At 44.1% G+C, this 21,853-nt stretch overlaps 1 protein-coding gene across 1 annotated transcript in view; it reads right to left on the minus strand.

Moving 5' to 3' along the window:
* GEMIN2 (gem nuclear organelle associated protein 2) overlaps positions 1–21,853 on the minus strand; it is a 263,441-nt gene that overhangs the window by 18,850 nt on the left and 222,738 nt on the right. Inside the window, exon 9 of the mRNA XM_078659764.1 lies at positions 1,792–1,850. Coding sequence (XP_078515890.1) covers positions 1,792–1,850 — 59 coding nt within the window. The remainder of the gene's footprint in view (positions 1–1,791; positions 1,851–21,853) is intronic.

Raw genomic sequence — 21,853 nt, forward strand, 5'->3', positions numbered from 1 at the left:
CTGGGTTACCACCAGAGGGAGTCTCCTCGGCTAGCCGAGAGAGAGATGCCAAGATGTTATCTATTTTGGTTTTAAAGAAGGAGGCAAGTTCGGAGCATTTCTCACGGGGTCATCGTGAATGACCTGAGGTTCGGGAGTTTTAAGGAGTTCTTTGATGACCCCAAACGATTCTTTTGAGGAGTTGGCCGTAGAACCTATTCTCTCCTCAAAGAACACAGATTTAGCTACCCGAATAGCAGATTTGTAGGTACTAAGAGCCGCCCGATATTCTCTCAGGCTCGTTTCGCTCCAATCTTTCCTCCAGGTCCGCTCCAACCTCTTGCAGCCCTTCCTCAAAGTTCTCAGCTCCAATGTGTACCAGGGCGCAGATCCCACTCTCTTACCCCTGGTGAGTTGTTTCTTCTTGGGGAGGAGAGCATCAAGCGAATTGGTGAGCCAGATGTTTAATTTCTCATCGGCAACTAACGTATTGGACCCAAGGGGAGGCCGAGACGCCTCCAGATGTACCGCCCAGGTATCCACTGGGAGCCTGGACCAGGCTCTTTCCACGGTGTATACCCTGGGGGCCGATGCAACTGGGACATCAAACTGCCACTGGGCAGGCACCATAAAATGGTCAGTCCAAGGCAGAGCCAGCGCTGGAAGTGCTTTAAGGCAAACAGAGTTTGAAAATATGGGATCCAACAAGTGGCCCTTCCCATGTGTAGCACCCGAATTAGCCAGGTTGATCCCAAAGGCTTTGAGATCGCCTTGCAGGTCTACTCCCAGGGAGTTGGAAGGGTCATCGAAGTGGATGTTAAGATCCCCCAAAGCTACAAAGTTACCAGTGGAAGAGGCAAGGAGCGCGGCTGATTCTAGGAAAGAGTTAAGAAAATTTCCCAAGGCCCCGGGTGGACGATAGATTAAATAACTCTGTATATTGTCTGGCAGGTTTATCTCAATTGAAATCATGGATGTGATTTTTTTTCAATTCACGAATATGATAGTCTTCTTCAAATGATTATTTCCTACATTGCCAATTCTGATTACTATGATTAGATTACATATATTTTGTTAACTTTTCTCTGGTTAGGCAATTTATTTATATAGGAATTTTGGGACGCGAGCGGTCTTATTCAAAGTGATTTATATCAACCTTTTGTTCTTTGATTTTTAAAACATGTGAATGATATATGTTCTACATGCTACAGCTATATCTTTCACAATCGCTTAGAGTCTGCAATGGATGGTAGCATAATATAATTAATGTGCAACTCTTTCCAGCAGTGAGACTAGAACTCCTCCAGACAAAATGAAAGTTCTGATGATGATCCTAATAATTTGTCAATGGGACCGAAATGTCAAACTTTAATCATCAATTGGATGATAATTATAAATATTATACATTTATTTTAACTTCATATTGTATATTTGTATTGTCCATTTTTGTTTTCATGTGTGGTGCTTGTCTCAACTTGCTTGTTGGTTGAGTTCTAATAAGAAATAAATGGAGGTACATTTATTGTATTTGATTGTTCGTACAGCGATCCGGTCAATATATTACAATACACTGATGAAAATCGTTATGGATCACCGTAATCCCCGCAGGGGTAATTTTGTGATACCAAAATGTGTATGACCCAACCCCTAGAGGTAGGCTGAGTAAACCAGGATTTGTTGTGGAGAATGGCATTATTACTTGGGGGATCATGGTTCAGAAGTGCCAGCTGTGAGAAAAAGCTATGCAGATATTTACTTTCACCAGATTACCACATGGAACTTATGTCAAAGAAATGTTAAAATGAACAATACCTGCTAACCAGACAGATTATTAAATTCAGAGCCGATACTCTTTCATCATCTTTGTTTTCCTGAAAGTGAAAAAAAATACCATGTTATACAAGTGTGACATTTAAATGGATCTTGTGCCAATGGAAACAATAGTTGGCAAATCCAATAGGTCGTGCCTTTGGCTTTACCAATGATTTTTACCAAAGAAAACAAGCAATTGATACTTTTAGTCAATTAAGGTTTTGGGGATGTTGTTTTCTGAGAGTTGTAGTTTCACTTTTGACATTGTTTGTATGGGCTCAAAAATCTTAAAATGCCAAATGTTGGCTAAGCAGCCAGGACTAACTTAAAGTGACACACAACATGGGCTGCATTACACCTATGAAACACCCTCCTTTACAGTCAACTACATTTCAATGGTCATAATATTACAATCCCTTTGAAGTCTCAATAATAGTCTGTAAGCATTGAAAGTTCAACCAGTACCATAAAAAAACCAAAGTATATTCTATTGCATTGTCAGGAATTGATCACACTACACAAGGACGTTTCATAGAGTGGTTGAAGACAACTTCAATAGATCACACAAAACTTACATACTTAAATAAGTAACAATGGACCAGGCCTGCTGGAAAAGTAGTTGCTAGAATGTTGGGAGGTGCTAGGTGTTTTTCCACTTTGGATCTAGCCTCTGCCTACCATCAGGTCAAATTACATGAGGGTTCTATGGATTATACTGCATTCATTACTCTTAAAGGAACATTTTAAATCAGGAGAAAGCCATTTAGTCTAGTTTCTGCGGATTCCTTAACTCTTTTGTGACTGAACTGCTTATTTCTATAGGAATATTTTTCACTTTGCTAACTAAATCGGTAGCACGCCTTCTTTAGGTTTGATTTTGTGTATGTACCCCTTTAAGCATCCTAATTTCCCAGTCAACACTTCTGGAAATTCTCTACAGAAATCAATTTTGTTGATGCTGTCCTGATCAACAAAGTCTCTCAATTTTATTGGGAGATCTGACTTAAGATCCAGGATAGTAACAAGATCCCTCTGGTGGAGCCAACTATTACCTGCATGTCTCTTAACTGCAACATAAAGTTTGCCCACAACATTTCTATTGATGTATTCCTGTTCACCCACCCACAAAGTATCCTACTAACATATCCAGTTGGCCTTATGTATGGTTTAAATATTTAAACTTGTCACATTTTATTTTTAGAAATTTCTTCAGGAACTATAGTGAATTTTGCCACAGAATCAAACATCCACACTTTCTTCCCCTGGACTAGCACTTACTTGTGAGGACCAACCCCTTTCTTTCCTGCTATTTGCAACACTATTATTTTCATCATCTACTTGTTCAATTTAATTTCTTTTCCCTTAGTTATCGCTACTTCTGCAACAATTACTTACACATCCTTTCTGTTTACATACTTGAATACAACCTTCCACTCAGGGCAAAATGTATTATTAGACGTGACACCTGTCATATCGCACCTTTTACATCTGCTTGCAAATTGTTTTACACGAACCCGGCTTTTATTTCCATTCTTGCTACTGCTGTCTCCATCCTCAAGTAAACTGTTAAACCCCACATCTTTTCTTTTTTGATGTTCTACTATACATACTGAAATACTACTGGCACTATTAGTAATTATGTCTTGATTTCCTCTACACAATCCAAGTTGTTTTCCTAAATTGACATTTTCAGTTAAAGAAGGATCATCACGACTCATCTCTAACTTTTTCATTATAACAGTTAAGCATAAACAAGGCAGCTAGCTTCAAATGGAACATGTTCCATTTTTTAGGTCGAGCTTTTGAGACCTCTAGTATATACTTTCGTATATACTTCTTTGGGGGCTTAAAGCCTGGCCACTGCTTTCCATTGGTTCATTTCAGTGTCCTTAAAAAAATCCTGCTTGCTAGTGGTAAGCCTTTCTCTCTGTTCCACCTTTTGGCTTTCGTTTCCTCCCAAGGAGCAGGGACCAAGCAATGTATCTTTATGCTTTAGTTGTTTATCTGTTGTTTGGGGGGATTTTTTTTGTGTCTTTCCGGCTCATGTTCCACTCTGGGCGGGTGTTCAGCTTTGGCGACCGTATTTTATTGCATCTTCTCTCTTGTCACCTCCTTCCCCTGTTGTTGCTGCCATTCTTCCCACACTTTCAGCTCTGTTGCTTGTTTAGCTCCGGAATAGGTTGATATCTCACAAAAGAAAGAAAAAAGTACGGGTTTTGGAACCACTTCCCTGCTCTTAAAAAAGCTGGCGCGCGCTAAGCAGCAATCACGCATCTCACAGCCTAAGATCAACTTGGGATGCAACTATTTCCGTCAGTCTGAAACACAGCTCTTAGCCCAGTCCCGTGAAGGGACGGGGCTAAGAGAGCTCTCCGTGATGAGCCTATTCTGCATGGAGAGTGAGTAGCCCCGAAGAGAGCGAATGAGCAGCTGCTGCAAGAAATTCAATGCGATACCGGTCTCCAACCTGCTTCTTTTTACTCCCATGTTCACTTTCTCTATCTCCTGCAGTACTCTTTTCCAAGCGGGAGGTTGTACAGGTGGGCGCTGAATGCACTGGGCACCAGGAATTACAGGGCGAGATGAGTTTCGAATCAATGGATAAGTCCAACGGGGTTATAAATTCAAAAGGTTAATAACTGCATTGGTGCGTTAGTGCCACAGACTTGCATGGGGGCTGTTCTTACCCAGCAGGTGTGAGTGCCGGAACTGCATTCCTGTTGCATACTTACTTCTAGCTCCATGTTTGTGTGTGGCTAACAGTATAATTGAATTCCAGTGATGCCTTACTGTTCCAGACACCCCAGTGTGTGGTTTTATTTAATCAGGAGGTACGAGAGCTTGCAGCATATCCCTACCTCACACCTGTGCCCATCTCCTTGTGCATGGCAGTTGGCAGAATTGCACTAAAGTGGTATTGCCATGGAAACCCCGGTGGGTTGCTCTCCTTCACCATGCTGAGTATTAGCAATTATGATTCCAAACCTGCATAGTAAATAAACTGCTACTTAAATCGTTCTTCAAGCCCTTACTTAATGGTAAATAACATCTGGCAACACCACAAAAAATACAGCTGCTGCAGGTAGAATAGGCTATTAGTATTCTTGACTGCAAACACAAGACACAAAAGTCCCACTTCGATGGTCACAGAAAACATTTGAGTGCTGAAGGGAGGGAAGATCATCCTAGTGGAAGAGAAGCCTCACACACAAAATTGTGTCATGCTTCAACATCGGCAACCTCTCCCCACCCTGGAAGGATAGTACCTGCAGGGCAGACTCAACCTCCTGTGCAGGAGGGAGTTCTTATATAAAAGCTACATGACAATAATGGGATCGAGGTCAGTGAATTAAAACTACCTTAATGTATCCCAGCTATTTGCCTTTATCAGTGGGTACATTAGGTAAGGTTAAAAACTGGTGGGGTGATCATGTGAAAGCAATGACTCCCACCGACATTAGAGTTAAACCAACATGTTTCTGCCCCTCTTAGAAGCAGATACGGGTCTGGATCATTCCTCAGGGCCAGGAATTGCCAACTTCCTCTTGGTGGCCTATTCACCTGCTTCCTTGGTGAGAAATTAGTAGAAAAATTAAATCAAACATTATTACTAATGTGCTTAGGTGAGTACTACCTGAAAACGCACAAGGAGAATGATCTATTAATTAAAGAGGAAAAAAACCGATATAAGGTCAACGAACACATTGTGGACCAAAGAACTTCTCTTTATTGGGTAAACCAAAGAAGAAAGAACGTGGGATGCAGGTGACACTGCACAACAAAACCATAACACTAACAACACACATAATAAGGGAATAAACATGCAAAAATGTTGCGCATGCTGCATTTGCAGCAATGACATACCCAATTATGGAAAAGCTATAAATTTGTTATCTTACCCTGGATTATAGGAGATACAAGCTTCTTGGACAGAGAGAAGGACGTTGTCATTTATAGTCGCACACTCGTTTTCTGTGACCGTCCAAGTGGGACTTTTGTGCCTTTTGTCTTTAAGTTAGAATACTAGCTTTCTATTCTACCTGCAGCTGCCGTATTTTTTGTGGTGTTGCTCTCTAGGAGGGTGTACGACAGCTTACTTCCTCCTCTCTCTCATGTGTTATGTGTAGCTAGTACAGCACGAGGTGCTGTGAGAGGCTCCAATAGCAATAAGAATGTGTTCTCTCTAATAGAGAGAAAGTATGGTCTCTAGATTTCCATTATGTTGGAGGGATTAACATTTGATGATGAGGTTGTGTCGGTCACCCTGGCCGCACCTTCCCTCTTGGGCGACACTATAATGGTCCAAACTATTGCTCAGTTAGGGGACTGGGACACACTAGTAGAGATAAAAAGATGTCAGGTCAAGACCGTGCTTCACAGTCCAGTCATGAGAGAGTACTTGCATGGTAATTTTGCCCCTAATGGACTAATTGTCACTAATGAGCCCAGGATCATCGTAGACGACAAGGAGTTAAGGAAGGACTTGACTCTTATTGCATGGAAATGCACATGTAATTGGCTGGTCCTTATCATAAAAACAGGCAAAAGACTGGCAGATGCTTAGTTTATCAAAATTAAGACCATTGGACATAATTTAAACACAGGCCTGACGATAATCACTTTCAAGAAGAAACTATAGGAATCCAACAAAACAATCTCCAAATTTAAGGATTATGTCACCCAACAGAAAATCACAAAGTGTAAAAAAAACCTCAAAAAGTTCGCACATGTAACTGTGTACCCCTACACCAGGGAAAATTATGTCCCAAAATCCGCTTCCAATTCCGACACTTCAAGGAGCAATACCTTCTCTGATTCAGAGTAGGAATATCGGGGCAATGGGCGACAGCGCAGAGAGAGAGAAGGTGGAACCAGCGGGGAACCTTTAATCCTCAGGTCCCCCCTTTAGCCCTCCTCAACCCAGTGGGGGGAATCCTAACTATGGAGTCCTGCCTACATATGGATGACCAACGTTCCTTCAACCTCAGGGCATACCATGACATAGCATGGTTCAACCCAAGCAACCTCCCGCCTTTTTAGCTAGAGGGCATTGGAGAGGAAGAGGAAAAAAGAAAGGGCTATCATGGCTGAGCAAGGACACTCATCAGGGCCAGACGAAGCAGCCGATGCAGCGCCAAGCACGAGCAGAACACATACCCCTCCGGAAACATTGTAATCACCTACAGCAATCACGTACTAACAGTGAGAAGAGGGTCCTGGAAAAAGGTCTGGGGTTTGTTCCAACCCACTAGGACGACGTCTTCAAGTTGAAGTTAGAAACCCTGCCCAGATCAGGAGACAAACACTGGACTCAGTCAAAAATCCACCTTCACTCCACCTCCTTCTGAGATGCCCCCAGAAGTTTTGGCCTTCGAGAAAGCAGTGAACAGGGAAATGGACGGTATGAGGCAGAACCACCATAATCACTTCTGTAATACCAGCAAGGAAAAAACTAGGACACTAAACGCACTTGCAGCCAACAGCTCAATAATATTAAAACTGGCAGATAAGGGGGGGGAGGGTGGGGGGGTGCTCTTGCTATCCTCCCAAGGGAAATGTATAACGAGGAGAGCCTAAGTCTGCATATTCCACTATCATGGGGGCTATATGTAATCAATGTGCACATGCGCTGCTCATATTCCAGCATGGGGCACACTAATAAGATTATGAGCCATCTGGTGTATTAGTGTAGTGACATGAGCTGATTGCCTTCATCCCTCGCAATGTATAGACACTCCAGTTTTTTCTTACTGCCGAATTTATTACTGGAGTCAGTCCAATACCATACTACCAGAACAAAGACTATACTGAATGTAGTGTATACGCGGATTACTTTTATAACCCGATTTCACTAGTGTGTAACTATAAAGGACACCATCCTCCTCTCTGTTCAAGAAGTCAGTATACTCTATAATCTAGGGTAAGTTAACGAGTGTACAGCGTTTCCATGATTTGTAATGTCATTAATGTCACTATTGCGCATGCAGCATGCGCAATGTTTTTGCATGCTTTATTCATTTATCACGTGTGTTGCCAATGCTGTGGTTTTGCTGTCAAGTGTCACTTGCATCACACATTCTTTCTTCTTTGGTTTACCCAATAAAGGGAAGTCCCTTAGTCTACAATGTACTATTATGGTTAATTTGGATTTGTAGAGCGCCAATCACCATAGGTCTCTAGGCGCTGGTAGCGTGGACCGAGGTCCATTGGTCCCAAGTGTAGTCAGCGCACTGAATGGATTTAGCCGAATGCCTCAGTAAACAGGATGGTTTTAAGTTTTTTCCTAAATGGCAGTAACACCATTTCCATTCCAATATTATCCGGAATTTTGTCCCAGACCTGGAGGATTACGACTGAGAAAGCCCGTCCTCCCATGGTGGTTCTATTAAAGCGCGGGCAGGCCATATATTGACCTTATATCGTTTTTTCCGCTCTTTTATGTACAAGTCATTCTCCTTGTGCGTTTTCAGATAGGACTCACCTGAGCACATTAGGAATCATCTCTGATTTAATTTTTCTACTAATTTTCCCCTCACTAAGAAAGCAGGCGAATAGGCCGCCTAGCAGAAGTTAGGGTTACTCCAGTATTGGAGCTTTCATAGATTCACATATCTGAATCATTTCCCCATCGCCGAGACGGGAGTCTCCGTTATATAAAAAGCAATGCTTAGCAGTATAGCGAACTGAAAAAAGGCCTAGGACCATTTCTCTTTTGTAACCCATAACCTTGGTTATGTAAAAAAGGACCAAACTTTTCCCTTAGCCAATCAGAGCTCCTCACCCTCTAGAACCCTCCTGAGAGAACCTTTTGCCACTCAGATTTTCTACCGGCACGTTGTGCTAGGGAGTCTCCTTTGAGCTCTGCTCAAACTTTGGATTTCCAACTTTGTAGAAGCTTGATTTCATTCTGTTTTCTTGTGGATTTGAGAATTTTGTGACCGGTTTCTCATCTACATCCTATAGAATGTCTGGAAAAGAGAAAAAGGGTCTTTTTAGAGCCTGTGCCACCTGCTCTAAAGAGAGACTCTACACTGATGACCCACATGAAGACTGCATTTATTGTCTTTATCCGGACCACCAAGCAAAGGATTGCAAGGTATGTCGCACCTTCTCTAGCAAGACCCTTAGAGATCGTGAGGGACGCCTTTTAATTGGCTTCAGAAGATCAAGGCCAGAAAGGAAGTGGTTTCTAGTGATAGTGACCAAGAATCCTCCTCTTCGTCTAGGAGCTCTCAAAAAAAGAACAAGATCTCCTCAGGCTCATTCCTCAGGGTAAGGTCCTGAGAAGGCCCTAAAAAAGACCACTCAAGTGTCTTCAGGGCGTAGTCCTTCAAAATCTCCTCAGCCAAGAGAAAAGGAGAGCAAAGGACACACTTCTAAGGAGAAAGTTTCCAAGAGAGCCTCTTCTGAGCCTTCAAGGACGCCACCTTTGGTTCAAGAGTCCTTCAAGAAGCCATCCTCTAGTATTCCTAAGGAGAAAAGCAAACAATCAACATCGTCGACGGGATCGTCGATGAAGAAGTCATAGTCTACGGCGACGACCACAGAGGTACAGAAGCTACCATTGGTTGGGATAGTGTCGACGGCGTCAGCGTAGACGGGAGTGTCAACGCCGGTGACATCGACGACGACAGTGATGACGACGACTATGTCGACGACGGGATCGTCGTCGACGGTGATGACAAAGGGGTCGACGCCGATGACGGTCGTCGGCGAGGAATGGTTCCAGTGCAGCGTCGACGACGACAACAACACCGTTGACGGTAGTGTCGACGGCGATCTCGTCGACGAGAAAAACTCCTGAAAAACAGAAAAAGAAGATCACCCCAGCTGTGACTTCCCAGAGTAAGATTACTCCTCTGGTTCCATTGCACCTTTTGGAGGAGGAAGAGTCGGATGAGGAGGAGGATGACGGACCCTTCGGGTACGCCAGTAGCCCATCGCAACTCCATGTAAAATGTCAGGGGGATGATGATGAAGAGGGTTATGAAGAATATCACAGCCTCTCACAGCATCGTTACCAGCAAGGACCTCAGGAGGAGAGGGTCGCTATGCCATCCTCAATGATGGACTTGCCGTTCATGCTGCAAGATTATAAGAGGAGGTTTCCTCCGTCAGTAGTCCCTCAGGAAGTTCCTCTCTCACGTCCCCGTTCTATTCCGCCTACTCCAGTCCGCAGCAGAGAATCGCTGCTGGACACTACTCCACAGACGCCTCCGGTCCAACAGCACTGGGATCCGGTTACCACGGATGACGAGGACCATGAGGAGGGGGAGCTAACGGAACCCCACAAAGAATGGGATGACTATCTAATCCCATCTGCACCATCACCTATTCAAGAGCCGGCGGATTCTCCACCAGTGAACATTGGTGGATTCCACAACTTGATGGAAAGGGCTGCAAAAAGATTTCAGCTGCCTATCAAGACAACTCAGGCAGAATGTTTTCTTTATGACTTTAAAGAGCCCTATCAAAAATCAGTCAGATTCATACCAATCATCGACCATGTATGGAAAGAAGGTTTACAAGTGATGACAACCCCAACGATGGTTACACCTGTGCTCGCTAGGTCGGACAAGAAGTATAAGGCGCCTTCGGAAGCTCCAGCGTGTTTGTTGGGCCATCCAAAACCGGATCATCATTTCACAGGCAGCGCAGCAAAAATCGAAGAACCCGTCAGCACCCATTTCTGCACCTCCGGACAGGGAGGGACGGTGTTTGGACAATGCTGGTAAAAGATTCTCCTCAATGTCAGCTCTCCTAGTCTGAGCAGCTAATGCCCTTGCCATTCTGGGCAGATATGACAGGCAGATGTGGACCTCCTTCCGGAAGAAGCAAACAAGAGGCGAAGAAGATTCTGCAGGAAGGTGAGAGGACTTCAGCGGAAGTCATCGAGTGTGCCATGGACATAGCTACCACAGCCTTTCGTTCCCTAGGAGGGGCAGCAGTTTTACGGTGCCAGGGTTCGCTGAGGGCCACTGCCTTTAGACCAGAGGTCCAAAATAAGATTCTGGATCAACCTTTTGATGGGGAGGATTTATTTGGACATCTGGTAGATGAGACCCTGCAGAGTATTAAAAAGGACACGGATACGGCGAAGGCCTTGGGGTACGTTGCAGTATCGGAAGGTGCCCTTTGGAGGCAACCATCTTATAGAGGTGGATACCAACAAGGAAGATACACCTCCTATTCTGCCTCATCACAGCACTACCGGCAGCAATACAGCCAGAGGCAGTCTGGAAACTACTCTAAGTCCGCTCCCAGAGGACGAGGAGGTCGTCCAGGTAAAGACAATAACAAGAGACAATGACAGCCTTCAAACTCCGGATTTTTATCCTCCTACCCCGTCAAATGTTCCCCTGGGTGGAAGAGTAACTTATTTCTTACGTCAGTGGCAGAGAATAGCACCAGATAAATGGATCCTCCACATAGTAAAATTCGGACATACTCTAGAATTTCTACACTTACCTCCTCTCACACCACCTACGTATCAAGAAGTCAAACACCTACCTCAAATGCGTCTGGAGATTCAGGCAATGCTCTGAAAGGGAGCAATAGAACCGATACCGAATTCTCAAAGAGGGAAAGGATTTTATTCCTGTTTCTTATTGATCCGGAAGGAAGCTCTCCAGTGGCGTCCGATCCTGGACCTACGGTCTCTAAATGCTTATCTCAAGAAACAGTCATTCAGAATGGTGCCCCTCCAAGATATTCTGCTACTCTTAAACCCAGGAGAACAGATGACCTCCCTAGATTTTCAGGATGCATACTTCCATATCCCCATCCATCCTTCCCACTGAAAATACCTTCGATTTACAGTGGCCAAAAAACATTACCAGTTCAAAGTGCTGCCATTCGGCCTCAAATCTGCCCCGTGAATTTTTACAAAATGTCTGGCACCGGTGGCAGCGTATCTCCGAAGACATAAACACACAATATTCCCATGCTTAGACGACTGGTTGATAAAGGAACCATAGCAGAAGGAGGCTCAAGCTTCATCTTTGGCTTGCATGGATTTGTTTGCAGACCTGGGTCTGACTTTAAACGTAGAAAAATCGTCTCTTCAACCGTCCAGAAGGATCTAGTTTCTGGGTGCAATCCTAGATACGTCTCAAAACAAGGCATTCCCATCCATAGAAAGACAATTGGGACTCGTCTCTCTGGCCAACGAATTCAGGAGAAGAAAGTGTCTTTCAGTCCGAAAATACAAATCACTTCTGGGGACGATGTCTTCATGCATACCACTCATTCCCCCGTGTCGATTGAGAATGCGTCCGTTGCAAGAGGCGCTAGATCTACAGAGGTGCCAAGCAAAGCGATCCTTTGAGGACAAGGTCAAAGTCACGCAACCAATGTTGCAGGCAATAGCGTGGTGGACTCACGGAAGCAATATCTCGGTGGGTCTTTCCTTCCTGACCGAACCAGCTACACTAGTGGTTACCACGGATGCCTCTCTCGAAGGATGGGGAGTAGTCCTTCGGGAGTTACAAGTCAGCGGCCGATGGAAACAAAAGGAACAACACCGTCACATAAACCTGTTGGAGTGAAGGACAATAGGATTGGCATTGTTGGCCTTCCTGCCAAGAGTGAAAGGAAGATCGCTGTTTGTGCGAACAGACAACACGACCGCAATGCACTATATAAACAAACAGGGGGGCCCAAGATCGCTCTCTCTGTCAAGAGAAGCTCAGAAAATATGGAAATGGGCTATAATTCACAAGGTAACTCTGAAGGCTGTACATCTTCCAGGGGATCAGAACACGACAGCGGACACTCAGCAGGCAAAAGACGACCTGCCACGAGTGGGAACTCGATCAGGAAACACTACTGACAATCTTTGCCAAATGGGGAGTACCAACAGTGAATCTGTTTGCAACAGCCCAGAACAAGAAATGCCAATTCTTTGCAAGCTGGCATTACCAAAGGGGATCATGGGGAATGCGTTTTCGATGGCATGGCCAGGGGTCTTTGCCTACGCTTTTCCGCCGATTCCCCTCCTGCCACGAGTACTTTACAAGAGACAGAGCCAATACGTCTACAGCCAATACCAGAACTATTGACTATGGCTCAGGGGCAAGTACGGCATCCAGACCAGACATCACTGCAATTAGCAGCCTGGCTCCTGAGTACAGAGAATTTCATCGATTAAACATTCTGACAGAATGTAGAGAGATCCTAGCAAAGGCAAGGGCTGAAAGCACTAATAAGACATAGGATGAAATGGAAAAGATTCGGCTTGTGGTGTCAGGAGAACGACTTACATCCTCTGCAAGCAGAGGCACATCAAATCATCCCAGATTTACTAAGGCTGGCAAAGTTTGGATTGGTCCATGCTTCTATTAAAGTGCATATGGCGGCGATTTCTAGATACAGGAGAAGTTCAACGGGTCCATATCTGTGGTCGGAGAGAATTGTAAAGCAGTTCATGAAGGGGTTATTTGGAGTCTACCCACCTGTCAGGCCTCCACCTCCTCTGTGGCAACTGAATATTGTTTTATCACAATTGATGAAGCCACCATTTGAACCAATTCATAAAACTGATCTAAAATTCCTATCCTGGAAGGTGGCTCTATTAATAGCTCTGACATCAGCCAGGAGAGTGGGAGAAATACAGGCACTTACAACGCAAGAACCTTTTCTGCAATTCGGAGAGGACAGGTTGGTGCTCAGAACAAATCCGAGATTTAGTCCAAAGGTGCCAACGGATTTCCACCTGAATGAGCCATTGATCCTTAAAAGATTCTTTCCTCAACCATCTACAGCGGCAGAGAGAACTCTCCACACTCTGGATGTTCAGCGTGGTCTGAAATTTTATTTTCAAAGGACAAGAACTTTCAGAAAATCAACACAATTGTTTGTGGCTTTTAGTGCCCCCAGGAAAGGATTCCCGTTGTCAAAACGGGGAATTGCACGATGGATCTCAAATGCCATTCAATTCTGTCATCAGGCGGCGGAAAAGCCACCTGATTACGTGTTCGTGCACATTCAACAAGAGCGGTATCAACCTCTACTGCTCTGTTTTCAGGCGTCTCTATTCAGGATATCTGCAGAGCGGCTACCTGGAGGAGTACGCATACCTTTACCAGACATTACTGCCTGGACGCCCATGCCAGAAGCCATGTAGCAGTGGGACAAGCTGTACTGAGGAACCTTTTCCAATAATGGTGAGCCTTCTTGTCATCCCTCCTTCCTTGGTTGGTAAGGTAAGCACATTTTATTATTGTACACTGTTATAATATTCATGAGCAATTGGTCTATGAACATTTTTATACAGCTATTGCTTGCTACGAGAGAATGATATGTGTTACCTGTTTGGGAGAAGTAGGTGACAAGACAAAATGTGCTATGATTTACTGCTCGCTATTCTGATTCAGGTATGTGAATCTATGAAAGCTCCAATACTGGAGTAAGAAAACAAGTTACTTACCTGTAACTGTAGTTCTCCAGTATTGGCAGCTTTCATAGATTCACATACGCCCACAATCCTCCCCTGAGAGGCTCACCTCGGATTAGGCACAAAGAGTGTTATAGCACAAGTGCCCGAAAATCTGAGGGGCAAAATGTTCTCAGGAGGGTTCTAGAGGGCGAGGAGCTCTGATTGGCTAAGGGAAAAGTTTGGTCCTTTTTTATATAACAAAGGTTATAGGTTACAAAAGAGAAATGGGCCTAGGCCTTTTTTCAGTTAGCTATACTGCTAAGCAATGCTTATTATATACCGGAGACTCCCATCTCGCCGACAGGGAAATGATTCAGGTATGTGAATCTATGAAAGCTGCCAATACTGGAGAACTACAGTTACAGGTAAGTAACTTGTTTTCTTCCCTTGCTCGGAGGAATGTCCCAGACCCGTACGGGCTTCTAAGATTGGCAGAAACATGTTGGCCTAACTGATGGAGGTGTGAGTCACATCATCGCCCCACCAGTTTTTAACCTTACCTAATTTACCCACTAATAAACGCAAATAGCAGGCATACATTAAGGAATTTTTAATTCACTGACCTGGATTCCTTTATTGTCCAGTATTTTTTATCTAATAACTTTTTTTGTGTCCAGGTAAGAATACCAATGGTCTATTCTAACTGCAGCTGCTGTATTTTTTGTGGTGTCATTCTCTCTCTAGGCGGGTGTATAGCTGCTTACCTCCTCTCTCTCATGTGTTACGTGTAAAAACATCTGCACCAGGGTGCTTCAATCATTTCATGCACTAAGAACATACTAACCGTTACACATGATTATGTCTTAAAGACCAGGATATAGATAACATGTTTCTAATGTGATTAAAAAGATAAAGCTACAAATTATCAGGCTTTGGATATCATGAACTGATGCAAGAGTGCACTGGGATGCTCTGTGCTGCCCTGGCAGGATGCCCCTCTGTGCAGCTTTGCACCCCATGAAGATTAGTGGTGTACAAGTGCATTTTTTTTTTAACCTTTAACCTCTTTCTCTAACTGTTGACTTTTCTTTGTTTTAATATTTTGCACATATAAGGAACCGCCAATCATTTACAGATACTAAGTATGCTGCTTGCGCTGTACCATTGTTTTAGTATTTTCCCTTTGAAAACCTCAAATTTCTGCAGTGCAAGACTAACGTCTGATTTGCACAGCACACATTTAGGTTGCGCTTTCTCAAAACTGAGGCAATCTGTAACAGATACTTGCATATCAGGCTCCACTTCTTAGAGAGGATTGCAGTATTTCAGCAAATTTTGGGCAACAGCTTATCTAAAGGCACCATATATCAGGTGTTATGATCCAAGTTAGTTGAACTCATTCTATCTGTGCCAGAAGGATCAAGTGCCAGGATGACCCATCAGCGATTCAACCCCAAACCTAAAAGTTCCACAAGACACATTCGTTTTTATTTTGCCTTTTCATCGCTATATATTTATTAGATCCCCATCTAATAAGAATGAATCATGCAATGACTTTGCCCATCAGTTATGAAGGAATTAACAGGGTGCGTTTTCCACCCCCCAGACCCAAAACCTGTGGCCTACCCTACTTCTTTGTCCTGTCTGACCATGGCCTAGAAGTGGATCCCCTATTTCTACTGCTGCTAAAGCAATGCACCAGTGTCCGCTCTATACTTTGAACTACAGCAAAAGCCCTTACCAGTATGACTAAAGGCGCAATTTCTTTTCCCCCCTGATTTTATACAGGATGACCACAATTATCCGAAGTTATGGATTTTGTAAAGCGCATGGTTGCCAAAGCAAAAGGGCGTCCCAGCGCTGATCTCACACAGAGGAGCAGGGAGGGCTGGCGAGAAGGAACGTAAGATTACTTGGGAAAGATTTATGTTTTTATAGCCTTTTGGAATGGCACATGATTTTGGATGCTTTTGATGCTCACAGGGAGAGAATTCCAAAGTTTAGGAGCAAGAATTCGAAAAGAGCGCCCTCCTCCCCTCTATACCGGAGGAACAACAGCCAGGTGCTGAACAGTAGAGCGCAGCTGGCAGGTGGGTGCGTAGTTCTTGAGAAGATCGGCTAAACTATCGTGGGATTGGGAGTTCAGAATTCTATGGGAAATACAGAGGGCTTTGAAGTTGATATGTTTCTCCACTGAAGCCAGTGTAATCTGCTGATGAAGTTTAAAATAGAGCAGATTCTCAGCAGGCCGAGGAGCATCCAGACGGCATGAGTTTTGGGCACTTTGTAGGCGATGTATCTCTGCTCTATTGGACCCTAGGTACAAAGAGCTTGCATAGTCCGGCCTGGATAGTACAGTGGCAAGGATAATAACTGCTCGTGTCTTGTGATGTCTCCGGACATGGTATGAATGGTCTAAAAATGCAATTGAACTCTTACTGTACCAGCTGTGATCTCAGTTAAAAAGCCAATACTGCACAGTGACGTACAGTCTAAAACTATGGAGTAGCAGAACAGTCACAAAGAAGAATAGCTATAATGAAGGACCCAGTGGTAGCTATGATGCGCATTATCGCTTCACACATCCTGCCACTGAAATCATTTGAAAATTGACTAGTGACCACTACGTTTAAGGGGCTGTTTTTAGGTCGAGCCTGGGCAGCGCGTGCGCTGTTCTGTGAGGCACGCTGTATTCAGGTAGGGACTTTAAGCTATGCCCACTATCCGCCCATATTATTCAATGGCTTGTGTCACTGTCCACTGTACTGCGGCTGTTCATTGGTCAATAGGCTTAGTAGTCCATCCATGGAACCGCCTTGTCTCATTTTGTAACCTCCCATGAGGACACCCCCTGTTGTAGGCAGGACACGTTCCCTCATAACGCGTTATTTTTTTATTTTTATAACACGGGCGCTGAACGCATTTGCAATGCAATAGGTCTCGCATATGCAAGAGTTTAAGCTATTGGCATTGTAAATGACAATGCTTTTTATTTATCTGATTTAAGAACAACACATACATCAAAGGCATTGTCATTTACAATGCGAATAGCTCAAACGCAAGACCGATCGCATTGCTGATGCTTGTTGATAGTGAGCAGTTACAGCCTTTATCCCTGTTCCGCAGTTTGCGTCTTAATTTTTATGTAGGAGTTCACAGTTCATTGTGCAGTGAGAACAGGCTTTACTCTGTTTGTCAGGATGATGTGGAGACATTTTAGATTAACCTCAGTTGGAAGAGTCATGAGAGATTATTGATAAATAAGGTCACATTATGGAGCCAGTCAATTTGAGAACTACCTTGTTGTATTGGTGCCTTTACTTTAGCTGAGATCTTAAGAATGGCGGTCGATTCATATTGAAGTTAAATAAATGTAAACATTTTGAGTATTTCAAATCGTAGTATAGAAAGTATAATGCCAGGCACTTCCTCTTTCACTAAAAACTGTTGAGTTAAAAGAATTGGGAAAATGGAAGTCAGAACATACATCAAGTGTAATGAATCCCTGCAGTGTCTCCATTTGCTCCTAATGATTGATCGCTGCCTAGTGCTATGTTTTTACTATTTGTTACAGACTTCCCCAAATCATTGTGCTGCAAAGTGGAATCCTAAAATATTGGTAAGGTCCTTACTCCCACTGCAGTCCACATTGACCAACCATTTCCAAAACCCATGTATAGACTTCTGACTTACTTTTATTAATTAGCCAGGAAAAAGGAGCATGCCCAAAAATGTTTAAGTCGAGCCAAGGCAGCACATGTGCGGTCTCGAGACTTGCTGTAGTCACTGTGGGCTTACAGCGCGCCTATTGCCTTTTTACCCGTCCCTTCGATTGTAGTTCAAAAATGCTTGCTTGCTAGTGATGCTGGCTTCCTAGTGGTTAATCCTTCTTATTTGTCCCTCTTTTTTTTGTTTTGTTTCCTCCCACAGAACACTGCTCAATTACTTGTGACCTTACACTTTTCTAATTCGCTAGTCGTTTTCTGCACTATTTTCTTCTTCGTTTCCTGCTCGTGTTTGTGGAAGCTTGTTTTATTGCTTTGCCTTCATGCTTGCTTCCCTCCACTCGCCCCCGCAATCCCCTCCCACAATACTGCTTAAGTTACCTGTCCAACATGGATCGGGAAAGAAATATTTTTTAAACGCTAAGCCTTTTTTTTTTTGCAGAGTTTTATATAGCGCGAACTAGAACCGAACCGAATCAGTTATCAGAGCGCTTTACATAGCACCAGTTACGTTACATGAGGACACACTTTCATTTTTTTTTAGGCACGGGGAGATTAAGTGATTTGCCCAGAATCACAGGGGGTTTTTGGCGTCGTTACCGAGACTCGAACCCAGATCCCCAGGTCCGAGGTCGAGCGCCTTAGCCGTTAGGCCAACCAAAGATCTAATCTCTGGTCCGTAAAGACCATTGTTTAATTTCAATTGCATATGATGATTCATCACTAGGGTGTGAAGCTAGTGGGATGCCAGAGTTGTCTTATCTAAAAATCAGAACGATAATATTTTTGGCATGGTTACTGTTATTCTTTACCTATCCCATTGCAAGCCGTTCCACCTTTGGAGTACACAGGATTCGGTCCTGAACAAACACACACTACTGAACTCAGCTGCAGCTGTAGTGTTATGTACCCCAATATAGGCCCAGGTAGCTACACAACCTTTTACCCACATTTGTTCTACCTTGCTCTGCATAACGGTTCTAAGACTGACCTTTTACCCAGTTATGTGCTGAATAAATGTCGATCGGTTTCCTTGAAACTAGCCTCATTTATTATACATGAGGATTCTTAGAAAAGACCCATCAGAGGAAGTAACACCATGAATATACTCTGTGTAAAAGTCATGGTCATCTTCAACCTAGGGCGAAATAACTACTTTGCATAATCACAGGTAATTGTTCTAGGCTTATTTGCATAATCGTACTCAAAACACATTGATTATGTAAGGAACCCCGAGGCTATCTTTATGGTATAAAAGACACATACCAACACTAGATAGGCAGAGGAGAAGCTTCCACGCTGTCACTAGACGCTGAGGTCCCGGCCTGCAGAAGCTCCAGCAAGCAGTGGATGTCAGAAAGTGTCCTCTTTTTGCATCGATGCCCCCACTTTTTTGCTAAACTGCTGATGTACTTTTTACTGAGTGTGCCTGGGTTCCTGCCAAACAACTACCCAGGGACTATATTCTTTCCCTAAACTGCATTAGAAACAAAAACAAATTGGCACACTTTGGCCACAGGCCAGTTCCCTGTAAACTGAACTACAGGTACCAAGGGTCCTGTGGCAAGGGAAAGCCTCTAAGGGCTGCAGCACTTATTGTGCCACCCTTAGAGGCCCTGTACCTACACACACACCCCTATACTTTCTTTCTCTCTCGTTCTCTCTCTCCAGGCTGCGTGTTTTGGTGCAGAACAAAGTGAAGTGTCGACATGGCACACATCCCTGTGTGACATACCTACAACCCACTGCCCTGGCATAGGTCAGCCACCCCTCTAGCTGGGTGCGCTATACCAGTGGTAAGGGCACAGGTGCATGTGCCCTGTACCCCAACAATGTCTAGGCCAATTCTTAGACATTGTAAGTGCAGGACTGCCCTTAAAGGTATATGGTGCTGGGAGTTTGTCATTACGAACTCCACAGCACTATGATGGCTTTACTGAAAACTGGTTAGTTTGGTATCAAACCTTTCAGCACATTAAACCCACACTGATGCCAGTGTGGGATTTAATGAAAAATGCACTCAGAGGGCATCTTAGAGGTGCCCCCTGAAAAACGACCAAACACTAGTGCCCAGGCTGAGTGGCTGCTTGACAGCGGCCACCACCTGACATGTTCACGGACCCCTGGGTTGAGAGCCTGCTTCTCTTGAGGGTCGGAAAAATGCACATCCGGGGTCGAGGTGCCAAGCCTCCTCCCCCCAGGATGGGCAGGGTCCACAAAGGGGAGCTTTAAAGGCTTGCCACATTTGTGAGCTTCCCCATGCCTTTTGCTGCTTCCAGCAACTGGCCCCCACCGGTTCTGACTAACCCTGGGCGAAGAACTACGCTCCGTTCGCGGAGCTTGCGGAGTTTTGGCAACTCCGCGTTCTACGGAGAACGCGAAGCTGTCGATTACTCCGCGATACGGTGCGTAGCGTAGTTCTCGCGCGCTGAATAACATTATCGCGTGCGCCGGGGTAAGTTCGCGCGATATTTGACGCGATCACGCACTTTGGCAGTGCGAACGAGAAGATGAGTTCCCCAACATGTCTAACACACAGCTATCTCGAGCATGCAGGCAGCGCCCCGAACACGCGCACCGCGCTCCCGAAGACGAAAAACGGCGCGCGAACGGGTCTAGCAAGCTACTACGCATGTCCGCGGAGCTACGTGAAGTTCGCGGAGTGCAACTGCGTCTTCGCGTAGCTCCGCGGAGTGCGGCTTCGCGAACTACGCCCAGGGTTAGTTCTGACCCGCACTTTGTGCGGGAGAATCAGCAGGAAAAACCAGTGAGGAATGGAGGCGTGCCCACTGTTACAATAATGAATAATCCATAGTCTGTAGGTGATATTAAGATTATAGCTTTATTTCTTCTTCAGATCCATGAGATAAAGTAGAGATAGATTAGAGACCCCACCAGGAGCAGTCCCACTGCTCAGCCCTTCATGCTAACTGACATCTCCTTACTGTTCAAGCCACCCAACATTCCAATGACATCATCAAGGGCCAAGCAGTGCAGTAAGGGAAAGCATAGGGAGGATGAACAAGACATGTTACATTACAACACATCCCCCTTTTATTAAAATCATCAAATGAATTAAAAAGCAGACATGCAAAATAATTCACAAGGAAGTAAAAGTGCAAAGATGAAAAAGCACAAAGAGAATGTTAAGAAAATTAAGAAACAAAGAGCCAAATAACACAACGATTCAACATCTAAGTACGAAATCTTCTAACATTCCAAACACAAATAATTAAAGTCAGGGACTAGATTTTTCACACCCAACAACGGAGGTAAACCAACCTCACCCCACCTCATTCCCATAGGAAATTTTTTTGAGGAAACATCTCTGTAAAGGGCAAATCACCTCCATATTGGGAAAACATACTTCCTAAAAACACAGAAACATATTGTAAAGGGCAAATCACCTCCCTTTTGGGAATACATCTCCCAAAAACCTTGAAATATATTGTATAGGGCAAATCATAACCCTATTGGGTAAAACACCTCCCAAAAACACAGAACCATGTTGTATAGGGCAAATCTCCTCCCTATTGGGAAAACATACTTCCCAAAACTTTGAAACATATTGTAAAGGGCAATTCACCACTTTATTGGGGAAAACACCTCCCAAAAACCTTGAAATACTAATGGGGTGACAAACGTACGTTACCCACAACCAAGAAAACGGCACATAGCCTATGGAGTAATCAAGTAAGTTACCCACAACCCAAAAGAGAGCACAAACCAATCAGACTCTCAACCAAAAACTTTAAAGACTAATGGGGTGACAAACTTATGCTGACACCCACAACCAAGAAAACGGCATAACGCCTATGGGGTAACCAAGGAAGTACCCACAACCCTATAAGAAAACTGAAACCACAGAGTCTCATCAAAACCATTAATGAAAAACAACTCATACAACACACACTCCACCTTCACCACTAATAAATATTAAAGGCAGGATAAGGGAAAACCT

Source organism: Lissotriton helveticus, chromosome 9, assembly GCF_964261635.1.
Source record: "Lissotriton helveticus chromosome 9, aLisHel1.1, whole genome shotgun sequence".
Lineage (NCBI taxonomy): Eukaryota > Metazoa > Chordata > Amphibia > Caudata > Salamandridae > Lissotriton > Lissotriton helveticus.